This window comes from Vespula pensylvanica, chromosome 5 (assembly GCF_014466175.1).
Source record: "Vespula pensylvanica isolate Volc-1 chromosome 5, ASM1446617v1, whole genome shotgun sequence".
Classification (NCBI taxonomy): domain Eukaryota; kingdom Metazoa; phylum Arthropoda; class Insecta; order Hymenoptera; family Vespidae; genus Vespula; species Vespula pensylvanica.
The window spans coordinates 7,351,640-7,364,433 of record NC_057689.1 but is presented as its reverse complement, the minus strand read 5'-3'; the positions used below and the strand labels follow the sequence as shown (position 1 = coordinate 7,364,433).

Here is a 12,794-nt window from a genome sequence, read left to right as displayed (position 1 = left end):
TTTTTTTTCAATTTCAATATTACCACATGAAATTATTATTGAAATTTTTAACATAGAGTAAAAACGTAATTACGTAATCTTGATTAATTTAAATGTTTTATATTTAACGATCGAAAATAGAATAGATGATTTTATTAAATAATAATCGACTGAAATGAGAAATACTACATAAATTGCACTAATATCTAATTCAACTCGTATGATCGCTAAACGAAAATAATCAACGAAAGAAATTTAACGAACGGCTATTGTTTAATAAAGAAAAATTTCATTTTAATGTTACGAAATATCGTCCTTAATTATAATTCGTCGATGTTACAGATTTTTCCATTTGACCTCCTTTCTTCTCCACAGGATCCTGCTGCTCGACGAAGCAGAAAATTTTTTCGATCTTAAAAAGAACGAAGGAAAGAAAAGAAGAAACGAAGAAGAATAAAAAGAAAAGAAAGGAAAAAGGAAAAAGAAAAAAAAAGAAAAAAGGAAAAGGAAAAGAGAAAAGAGAAAAGAGAAAAAAAGAAAAAGATTCTCCGTCGCATTCATAATGACGCTTTCGAAGTGTTACGAAGGGAGGACAAGTCAAAATGAATTCGTTCGTAGGGACCAGAGACGGAAAGAAGAGGTGTACGAAGTCGCGGTGGCAATAATTAGTCCGCTACACAGCCGGTAATTAAATTGAAGAAGGCAGCCTCGGCTCGTGAAGCGTGAATACGCTTTCGAGACGACAGAATATCAGACGCAAGAGAGAAAGTTGCTAGGTACAGCGGAGATTTATGTCTACGGAGATAATAACGTTGGCGTTCATTGCTTCGTTTTACTGGGTATACGTCATCAAGAGTGTCATCCTTTGTCTTCTAGTCGATAGAGTGCGTTCGTGCGTTCGTTATTCTTTAAAAAATTAGCAATAATTTTTTTTTCAACTTCTACCATATTTTCTGAAAGAAAAATTGATCACACGATATCATAGATCTAGCACGTTCAAGTCCGATTGATTAAAGAAAAAAAGATGACAAAAAATTATATTATTTATATCTATTATGTCAAGTAATATCACGCCAATGGTTACATCTAATATTTTCATTTTATAAACGAAAATTTGATGTACTCGAAAGAAATACTGCCGCCATTTATACTCACACTGTATATCTACGTAACAGTATGTATCAACGATGTCGTAACTTGGTAAAAAATCTAAATCGAACTAAAATATTTGTATTCCATTTGTAAACTATAGAAATAAAAATCGTTTCATTTTTCAAGCTTTCAATTTATTTCTCAAACATATCCATAGGTATCCACATTTATCAAGCACCAACTGATGGTAAGTGAGCCGTGATGGTAATACGTGAGTCGTTATATAAATAACCTAACCTAGTTGCTACTAGAATTATTTTTCTCTATGATTCATGTCCAGTCTACTACTAGAATACGAATACTTTGTAAGCTTAGTATTATTTTGAATATGATACACCCTACTCGTTACCGGTATATAATAACATGGATATATACGACTGTATAAAACTCCTTGAAAAGAAAGAAAGAGGGAGGGGGGGGGTAGAGAGAGAGAGAGAGAGAGAGAGAGAGAGAGAGAGAGAGAGAAAGAAAGAAAGAAAGAAAGAAAGAAAGAAAGATAGAAAGGGAAAAAAAGGAAAGAGAATACACCATTTCTAGAGAAGAATAGAGTTTTCCTTTACTCTTGTTGAATTCAAAGATGAGTCTCGAAGACCTAGCTGGTATTATCAGGAGGATTTGCAGTTTACGTTCGTCGGATCGAAATGTATAGGATATAACATCCCTACTCCTGATTCTCTTGATAGCAAGCTAGAGGAAAGAAGAGGAAGAAGAGGAAAGAATTTTTCAAGTTTTTCCTCTTCGAATGGAAAATACATCGCGATATAGTATGAGATGGTACGACGGTTCGCCAACGGATGAAAAGAAGCTCGCTGGAGTCGAGGAAAAGGCTTGTTGCAATGAAAAAGAGAGAGAGAGAAAGAAAAAGAGAAAAAGAGAAATAGATAGATAGATAGATAGATAGATAGATAGATAGATAGATAGATAGGTAGATAAATAGAGACAGAGAAAGGGAGAGAGAGAGAGAGAAAGAGGCGGGAGGTGGTAACAAGAAGCAGAGTCTCAACCTACGAATTCGTGAGCGACCAGGGAAAGTTTTGTATTCATACGGGCAGCAACATCGCCGATTCCGTTCTATGCGTTCGCGATAAATTCGCTTCTGTTGACACGGGAATTGAATTCCCTTTTCTACCTCGTGGCCTCAAAGACGGAAAAGTCGAACGAACGAATTTTCCACTCGCAATACGTATCTGTGTGGCTACATGCATGCGTGCGAAAGTGCAAAAATAAAAAAAGGATTCGATGAAAAAAAAGCAAAAGAGAGAGAGAGGGAGAGAGAGAGAAAGAGAGAAAGAGAGGGAGAGAGAAAACAGGACAAAGGAATCGTTAAAAAAAGAAAAGAAGGAAAGAAAGAAAAAACAAAATGTTCGATAGGAATGTACACATGAATATATAAATAATGATTGTTCTAGTCCTTGCGAAAACGATTTGTGTAAAGTTCGATATGAAAAATACAGGAAAAGCTGGCGCAGGTGTTAGCTGCGTTTTCTTTTTGAAATATGCAATCAAATTCAGCTTGGTTTTGCCGAGGCACAGAGAGAAGAACTCTTCTTTGTACTCACCTTTTTGAAATATTCAATGAACGATCTGATCCAGCAATAATACACACGTATCTATATACACGAAAAAGATCGATTAGAGAGATAAAGAGAGAAAGATAGATAGATAGATGGATAGATAGATAGATAGTAAGGGAGGGGATAAAGGAGACGAGGAATTAATAACGCTCTTTGGAGATAGCAGGCGTCAAACAGCATCTAGATGTTACAGCATGAGAGCTGCAACGTTGAAAAAAAGGTCTGAAAAACTTGACAAAAGCTCGCGCCCCACAAAGTCACGATCCTTTATCTGCGAAGAGAAAGAAAGAAAAAAGGAAAAAAAGGAGAATAGCACAAGAAAGATGGGGGGAGGGAATTTCCAATATGCAGATTGGCGAACCTAATACGAAAAAGTTGCGTGCTTACCGATAGTTTGCCAAAAAGGATCGTTGCTGAAATGCACCTACGTAACAATAAAGTTTTCATTCTAACGAAAGCATTAGCGAAATTAAGACTTAACCTTTTACTGTTTCCTTTACTTCGAACGAATCCTTCCATTTCATTTAGATATGTACATACATACTTTTCCAAATATACTTATGTATGTACACATATATAAGCATATACTTACATATGTATACATATATATTGGCTAATGGAGTTTTTATTTGTACAAAAGGAATTTTTATTATAAGCAGTAATCATGATAACCAATATTCTTTCCTGTATGTGTGTGTGTGTGTGTGTGTATGTGTGTGTAAAAAACATAAAGTCAATACTCTTGGAGCTGATCCTGTTTCGTTGTTTCCAAGTAAACGTAAAAGCTATGGAAAGACTAAAAATCAGAGCGCTGGAGCAATTTCAAGGGGATTAGTTCATCAATGTTTCATGAGACGACCACACGGCACGTAATCTACTCTTTAAAATGGAAATCGAGAGAGGAGACCGAGAAGAGTAACGTCCTTTTCAACATCACGCACAACTCTTGAGTCAACGCTATGCCGACGGAGGCTTTGGACTCCCTTAAAGTTTGACCTCTTCCACTTAGAGCTCCCTCATCAGTTTCCGAAACATCGATCGTAGTCCGTTTATAACGTATATTTGGAAAGTTTCTTTTCAATGTAAGATGATCTCGGTAACTAGCATAACCGCACTGGTTATGGCCGACGAACTCGAACAAGAAAAAACAACAAGTTTGCGTTTTTTCCTCGATACTTCTACAACTTTTCAGATTACCGAATACGTATATACCTATCAACCTACTTTCGGTTAAAATTATGCTCGCGATTATAGCATGTGCGTCGTGAGATTGGATCGAACTTTGTCGTTGTTTCGCCATTAAAAATTAAACACAGATTGGGATCTGAATATTTTACAAAGATTTGAGTTCCACCTTTTTTTTTTCTTTATTTTTTATCTTATTTATTTCACGAATATGAATTAAATAATAACGATCTTAGTTACTCTATATTTTATAATAATCACGTGAACGAAAATTTTCTCTTCGTGCTCAATCAAGTAGATACCGTATATCGCGAAATGATATTTAATATTCGAATATTATAATTCAATGAAACAGTCAGTTCGATTATGGGAAAAAATGAACGAACGTATGAAATCGAGCTTCTACAATGATTTTTATGTTAATAATAGGAGAGAGATAGATGAGGTTATATTAATGATCAAATATCCGCCAATCATTAGTCGTACAGCCGCATTGAATTTTCGAACTAGCATCGGATTTTCGATGTTAGTAGCCACGAACGACACAGGACTGAACGTTATCGAACGTTAGCGATGTTTTGTACACTAATTAGCTTCGTACCCACCGCTGGACAGCTGATTTTCCAGCTAGCGTTGATTGACGCGATACTCGAGCCTCGTGTCGAACCTCAATTGGGACTGAATTGCTCGAGCGCACCGATACTTCGTTAAACACACTCCTGTAACGATCGAGTGCATCCTATTACTACGTTGCCGAAATGTCACTCTTGTCAACGACGACGATGTCGCTAAACCACATCGATACTCTGATCGAACTCTATCCGTTATTACGACACCTCAAACTTCATGTTAAACTTACGATACCTTCGCATTATTCAACAACTATAGAGTATTATCGATTCGTTTCGCATTTCGAACTTGATCGGAATTTCAAACAGCTACCAACCAATCGACGAACATGCTTTAATTTTATCATTTAATTGCGAAAACTTTTGCATTATTTATATACATAAATAAATAAGGTGTATCCCGTTAGCTTACGCGATATCGCTTCGACGATGGATTCTGCACGATAAAAACAATCTCGCAAACGTATAAACCTATTTGATTTTGTTTTCGTATTATTAACGAGCTTCATCTCGGAATAATACTATAATAGGAAATAATACTAATTCTATAATACTGATAAAGTAATTAACTCTATCTTACTTACTTAAAAATAAAAATCAAATATCTGATATTGAATCAAATGAATTATTACTTGTGAGTATATCTCAAATCCATCGTGTACTGAACGTACTTACGTTAACAATGTCGAAATACTTCGCGAAAAGAATTGAACAAGAAAATTCGAGAAAATTCGAACAATTTCTGGAGAAATGATAAGGGTAAGACAGTCGTCAATGATAAAACGTTGTACAAGCAGCTTTTATTCAGACGCAATGAGGTCATTTTGAACACATCTTGTGAAGATAAACAGATAGTCTGTCGAAGAAGAAACTTGTTATAAATAACACGAAAATAAATAGGGCATTGTGTTTATATCAACTATTTTTTCTATTTTTCTTTTTTTTTATTGTTTTCACGTGCAGAATTGATTGACGAAAATGGTTCCCCGAAGCTACGAGACATCCTATATATATATATATATATATATATATATATATATATATATATATACATCCTTTTCTCTTCACATTTTGTCGCAGTTCTTTTTCCTTTGTCATCGTATCGACGTACTTTTTCTTTAGTTCGTGTCTCGTTATCTATGATTTTTCTAACGTTAACTCTTATACCAATGGTTTTACAGTTTACAAAAAAAAAGTAATGCAAATAAATATGGATAGATTAATAGAGAAGAAGAGAAATTCTAAAAGAGAAAAAAGGAAGTTGTCATTTTCAAACATGGTAATTAATCGGTACATATACATACTAATGATGTAAATTAAATACACTTTTCCTCTTCCCCTTTATCTCTCTCTCTCTCTTTTTCTTTCTCTCAAATTAGTACATTTGCAGAAAACAGAACGATTCTAACAGTTCATGCGTATCCAATTACACCCTGAAAGTGCTCGATAATTATTCCAGGTCGATGCTTTAATGTCAACAACTTGAGGAAGAAACAGGCGATAGGGTTTTGCCTAAGGGAGAAACTTCGTGGTAAGATCCAGGAAATCCGTTTGGTTAGGGATCGACCAACGACGTATCATCTTTGCTCGTGTAAATGTATCGAATCAGATATGTACAATCTATCTTCGAATATAACCACAACGTTTAATAACGATTTCAACCCTTAAAAAGAATTATCGTCGACAACTTTTCTCTGGAGAAAGAGATATAAAAAAAAAGAAGAAAAAAGAAAAAAAAAAGAAAGCCAAAGAAAAGTAGTATCGTACAAAAAAATTCACGAGACAGATTTGCGAATGTCAGTACTTATTATTCTCTGAGCTTTCTTTCTCTCTTCCTCTCTCTCTCTCTTTTTTTTTCCTAACGTTGGCAACATATGCGCATATTTCGCTTTTTCCTAACAAGAGAGAAGAAATAGATAGTGGAAGAGAGGAAGGGAGAGGACGAGAAAAAGTAGTGTGCAACAGAAATGCCATGCCTCTAACGTATAACTCCCTGCTAAATTAGAATACCACATGATCGCATTTTTATATCCTTCTTCGCGTCTCTCTCTCTCTCTCTCTCTCTCTCTGTCTCTCTCCTTCTCCCTCCCTCCCTCTCTTTCTCTTTCTCTATTTCTCCCTCCCTCCCTCTCTCTCTCTCTCTCTCTTTTCTCTTTTTATCTCCTACGCGTACGTTTTTTTCCTCCCAGGAAAATTCAGTAGTAAAATACGACGTTGATTAACGAGACAGAAACTGCCTGTTGAAATTGAAATGTTGTTGAGACGAATGAGAGAAATAAAAATATATGTTGATATTATCAGAGAGAAAGAGAAAGATAGAAGCACAGAGAAGATATATATATATATATATATATATATATATATATATCGAATCAAATTACAATTTTACGATGGGTGTCTTAAACGCCACAGCAATTACGTCGTACTTTTCAAAGATCAACTCCTTCCACGTGGAACAAGAGTGCCATTATAAATGTCACGAACATAGTAGCGAAGTGCTGTACTTATCTCGGTTAAAAAGAGGAAAGAAAAGATGAAAATACGAGGGGTAGGTATGACGACGACGTCGACGACATCGATGTCTAAGTCAGTACGTTGACGTCTGGGTGCATAAAATTGTTCCTCCTTTCTCCCTTTTTCTCCCTTTCTCGATTATCTCTCGAGTTCACTTAAATCTTCGAAATATAAAACAACATTTTTCATCGTAGAATGCAACGTTATTACACCGTTAAATATTACTCCATATCGTAAACCATAACGAAAAAAGAATTATTCACCGAGTCTTTTCATTATTTCGAACATTAATAGGCATCATAATTAACAATCTCTCTCTTTCTCTCTCTCTCTCTTTTTTCTCTATCTTTCTTTTTTCTTTTTTACATTTAATTTTTCTAGTGAGTAAATCATTCCAAATGTATGACCTTAATTTTAACTTTCTAATTTATTTTCTCTTATGAAAATAAACCTGTTTAAAGTGTATCGTTACAGGAAACAGAGAAAAATAACTAAAATTTGAAATATGTTTATCGAAAACAACGTAGAAGAAAATTCTATGATAATTCTTTAATAAAAAAAAGCGTACGAACGGGATGCTCATTATACTCTCTCTATTGCCTCAAATAATGGCTATTAGATAGGCTCTTTTGCAAAGCTGACCAACCATTAAATACAGAAACGAGCAATCCAGAATGAAAAGCCATCGGTTCCTCCTTTTGCCGAACAACGTGCTCGTTCGTTCATTCGTTCATTCGTTCATTCGTTCATTCGTTCGTTCATTCGTTCACTCGCTCGCTCATTCGCCAATCGTGCTTAAAGCTTTTCCAACCGGGTCAATCGGTGACATTAGCGAGGAATTTCAAACTATCCACGGCCGTTCTCGCGTTTGTTCATTAGCTGGCGGTGGAATGCCCGTTAAAGCATTCGAACCATAGCTGCTCTCGGCTTTTTCGAGTTTCTTATCGATTGCCCTCTCTCCTCCTCCCTTTCTCCATCATCGCCCTTCTCCCCCTTTTTTCCCTTACTTTTCTCCCTTTTTTCTCTTCTATCGTTTCACATTGCATGATGGGAAATGTAATACCGTTGAAATGTCGTGTAGGAAATTCATCTCGAACATAGATAAGTACACGCTCAATAACTGACTTTTTCAACGTACATGTACCTACGAATATTTGATTTAACTCGTATCCAGTTATATGGCCTCTCATAGAAATTTTTTTCCTTTCACTTTTTTTCATTATATATATATATATATATATATATATATATATATATATACATATATATTTATATGAAAATTGTATGTAGTAGATATTAAATTAAAGATCTCTTCTCTATCTTCTCTATCTTCTCTCTTCTCTCTCTCTTTCTCGCAATTTTTCATTTTAATTTCTTTTTTTCATTTTAGTTTCCGCTCATTCATCACTCGATGTAATACCGTTGAACTTCATTTCAAACAGTTGCTCGAGATCAAATTCTATTTCTTACATTTAAACGTTAGCATCCTTTAGTCTATAGGATAATACGTAATATATCAATTTGCATTAGAGTACATTCGAAATAAATTAACTTCATTCTATATAAGATTAAACAGTGAAAATGATATAACAAGACTTACCACAGGTATAAACGACCGTGAGATACGTCCTGATGTCCGGTCTGCAAGGGTCGTTAAACGTCGTGCTGTTCGCCACGATGGAACAATGTCGTTTGCCATGGCACATTTGCATTACTGTCTCTGTCGCGTACGTCGCCATACAGGCTGCCAGAACAGAGAAACGATATCGTTAAAATAACAATGGGACGACACGTCGAATTTAAGCGTTACGATAAAGTTCTCTTGCAAGACGAGTGAATTCTCTCATCCGATTTCGAAATCTCCACACCTGTTGAACCGAATCTAATTCAGCTCGAACGTTCTCCGAATATCCCGTTAATCTCCCAAAAGGAATCATCGAGGAAAATCGTTTCTATTGGTTCAATAGAAATAGAAAGAAAAAAAAAAAGAAAGAAAGAAAGAAAACACAACAACAGAACAAAAATAACAACAAACAAACCACAGAGTTTTCCTCGATGTCTTACATGTTAATAAAGATTTTCATGACGTGAATTGTAACGAGAAGAAATGAGAAAGTTGAAGGTATATAATAGAATGAAGTAGAGAAAGAGCTTCTAAGGAAAATCGTGATAAAAAGTTGTATTTGTCGTACGATAACAAAGGCTGTCGTTGGAGCAACCAAATGCTTTTAACCGTTAGCAACTATCTCGAAGCAACTATTATTGCTCCCGACTCCAGGACGCTCACAAACCTTTTCTAGCTACCTTCCTAGCTATCCGAGAAAGTTCAAGCGAGGCAATAGGGGAAGGCAAAAGAGAATCTCACAAACTTCACCAACAGGTCAGGTGGTACCTTCACCTAAAGCGTCCATTAAGCGTATACACCGTTTTTTATTTTTTCTTGTTTTCCTTTCTTTTTATCTTTTTATTTTTCTTTTCTTTTTTTTTTCTTTTCTGTTCTTTTCTTTTATTTTCTTTAGTGTCTTCTTCTCTTTATTGGCCAAAGAAAAGCGTCGGTCTACTCCCAGAAGAAAATAAAAAGCTAACTATCGTTGGAAAACGCAAGACTGAAATCCCCGGTAACCGGCTACATCGATTCTTAAGATTTTATCTTACATCGTTCGAGTTATCAAGAGCATAAACGCGAAGCTTTATAACGCACGTTACGTCTTTATTTTAATGACCGGCCAGGTGCTAACTATCTTAATGACACCTTCGTTTTATATAACTCCGACGTATCTCCTCGACTGCCGTTTATTTCGCTAATTTCGAAGAAAGATCAAACGTATGAAGCATCTCGAAATATATAATAAATCATGCGATATCGCGAATATACGCAAAACATACCGAATATGAAATTCTATCTGAGCAAGTAAAACAATAATAATTTGAACGAAACTTTAAGGCCATTAACTTTCTACTAGATCTACAACGTCGATGTAATTTTATTTTGTTTTCGTTGGACGCCATGATGCTACTATTGCTGCTACTGCTGTTACTACTAATACACGACGAAGAGTCCAATTTTATCGAAAAAAAAACCCCATCAAATTTTTTTTCCCATCATCAAACACATCGATACCTTTTTTCCCAATATGACGAATAATAAACGTACGCTTTTATCATTATTTAATCCGATTTATTTCTCCGAATGAGACCGCTGAAGCTTTTGAGAACATCGAAACGTTCAATTTTGAACGATCAAACGAATATATAAATATCAAATTTCATTTTCATATAATACGTAGCTGATAAGTGAATATAGTTATGCATATAACACGAAATCTTCTTTTCTACGCTTTTAAATATATATATATATATATATATATATATATATATATATATATTTCCTTTTTAATTCGAAATTAAAGAAAAAGAAAATAAATAAATAACCAAGTCGTGTGTCGAGTATCATTTCATAAATTCTACCTACGATTTATGAAAAGATTTATAAAAAAGAATCTTCCGTCTTCGAATAACGATAAAAAGAATCGAAAATGACCGACTTTTATAAATCTATCCATCGAAGAACCGACGAAACGCAGTTGAAATGCATTTGAAAACTATGGGAGTTCGTTTCTTTGAGAGCTTCGAATGAATCGTCTTTTTATACTCGTCACAATATCAAAGCCAGAACCACTCGATCGATACCCGACTGACTTGTTTTAAACAAAAGGGTCATTAATCGAGCGGACTCACTATCGTTTTTCAGTCCGTGAGGTTGTGGACACTGAAGGGACTCGTACTCCAGTCTGCCGAAGGACGCACGGAAAATGGCCACTCTCTGTCCGGGGTGACAGGTGAGATTAATAACGTCGTTCTCGCAAACCACCTTACTCCTGAATTCGTCTGGAAGCAGAAGAAAAGTTTTGTAATAAACTTACGGATTTCCAAGCTTTTCTCTCTCTCTCTCACACACACACACACACACACACAGATACACTATCTCTTATTCGGAAAGTACGTGAATACGTACGATTACATTACGTAAACTTATAAAAAAGCGACTTTTATGCATGAATGAAAAAGAAAGAAAAAAATATCGATTACACTCTCAGCGTTCTCGTCGTACGATAGAAACGTTAGCCCACTTTTGAAACGAAAAACCAGGACGAAAGGATCCACGAAAGGAAAAAGAGAGCTTCGGAATCGATGTCTCTCGAGAAAAAGAACGTTCGAGAGTTCGATAGAACTAATACACGTTTTTTTCTTTTTCTTTAGTTCTCTTTTCTCTTTTTCTTTTTTCTTTTTTTTTTATATGTAAAAAACCATACAAATCGTATGGATTGTAATATTCGTTCGAATTAATACCTACGATGTTTCTCTTGTTCGTTCGATCGAAAAACCCTGATTTTCTTGGGATCTAAACTTTGTTCATTTTCCCAACGTAACACCATCTGTCTTTCTATATCGTTTTATTGCTTGGTCCGGACTATTTTTTGCGTCCGAGTTCTTTCTTCCTCTTCGACTAGTTTCTTCTTTATCTTTTTATTACCGCAAAGATGGCGAACGTACACCACTTATACCTGAGATAAAGTGTTATGCCTTGCTTTATTGAGTCTACGATTTACGTTAGCTATCTCTCTTTCTTTCTCTCTCTCTCTCTCTCTCTCTCTCTCTCTCTCTCTCTCTCTCTCCTTCTCTTATATTTTTGGACTTCGTTGCAAGGCCGACCTAAGGTGGAGAGCCGATATTGTCGTCTAGAAATTGTTGTTCTTATTTTTTTTCCCTGTTGGCGAGATTTTCGAAGAAATTGAGAAGCACGCCATGGCTTGGGAACGACGCAAGCAAATATATCGTGTACTCGTGGCTTTTGTCTCGACCGTTAAACGATCATATCGCTTCCTCTTCTATCGATAACTCCCAAGTTTCGAATTTTATTAGAAAATACCTAGCCGAGAAGGAACATATGTTCGTATATTGTATTCGTTTCATTACTCTCCCTCTCTCTCTTTCTCTCTAAGCAATGAACCTACTGTGTTCTATCGATAAAATTTATTTCAAATAATCAATTATATATTTATCCGTATTCAAACAACAACGTGCTTAAATGATTATTCTTTTTTTAATAATAATAATAATAATAATAATAATAATCTATGTATATCTTTTTATTATTATATTACTTATATACTACTTATATGCACTTTTTATGTGTATATATATATTTTTTTTTCTTTTTTCCCTATCTCCCTCCTATACCCTTTGTTATTCGCGTACGCACGAATAAAGAAGAAGCTATCGAGGGCAGGTAACGAGCGAACTTTGCAAAGGCACGATGTTAAATGGTTCGTGAAATTTCCCCAGCAAGGAGAACGAAACGAGCCAGGAGAGTACAATCTACCGACCTCTTCTAATAATCGAACCGATCGAAATCAAGACGGTTGGATTTTTTAATTGGCACAATTCTCTCGACTGAAAAGCGAAAAAAAATATTTAAAAAAAAGGGAGAGAAAGGAAAAGATAAAAAGAGAGAAAAAAGAGAGGGAAAGAATAAGTAATTCCATCAATAATGATTATTGCATTTTTTTTTTTTTAATTTCTACTTTTCTTTACTTTACTTTTCTATTTCGATCGACCCATTTTCCTAGTTCGAGTAATCAATGATATATCTATATACGTAGATACGTATGAACGTACATTCTAAATGTAACGAAGGATTAAAGTAAAAAAATGGAAAAGAAAAACAGAAAAAGAGAATAAACGAATAAAGAGAGAGAGA

At 35.1% G+C, this 12,794-nt stretch overlaps 1 protein-coding gene across 9 annotated transcripts in view; it reads right to left on the bottom strand.

Annotated features, from left to right (window-relative positions):
- The window catches only part of LOC122629608 (protein eva-1), a 237,105-nt gene that overhangs the window by 25,344 nt on the left and 198,967 nt on the right, over nt 1–12,794 (bottom strand). For all 9 annotated transcript variants that reach the window (XR_006327308.1, XR_006327309.1, XM_043813198.1 and 6 more), the window contains 2 exons: nt 10,772–10,921; nt 8,634–8,777 (listed from right to left, as the gene is read on the bottom strand). Coding sequence is in view for 7 of the 9 variants with exons in the window: in XM_043813198.1 (XP_043669133.1) it covers nt 8,634–8,777; nt 10,772–10,921 (294 nt within the window). In the remaining 2 variants the exon portion in view is untranslated. The remainder of the gene's footprint in view (nt 1–8,633; nt 8,778–10,771; nt 10,922–12,794) is intronic.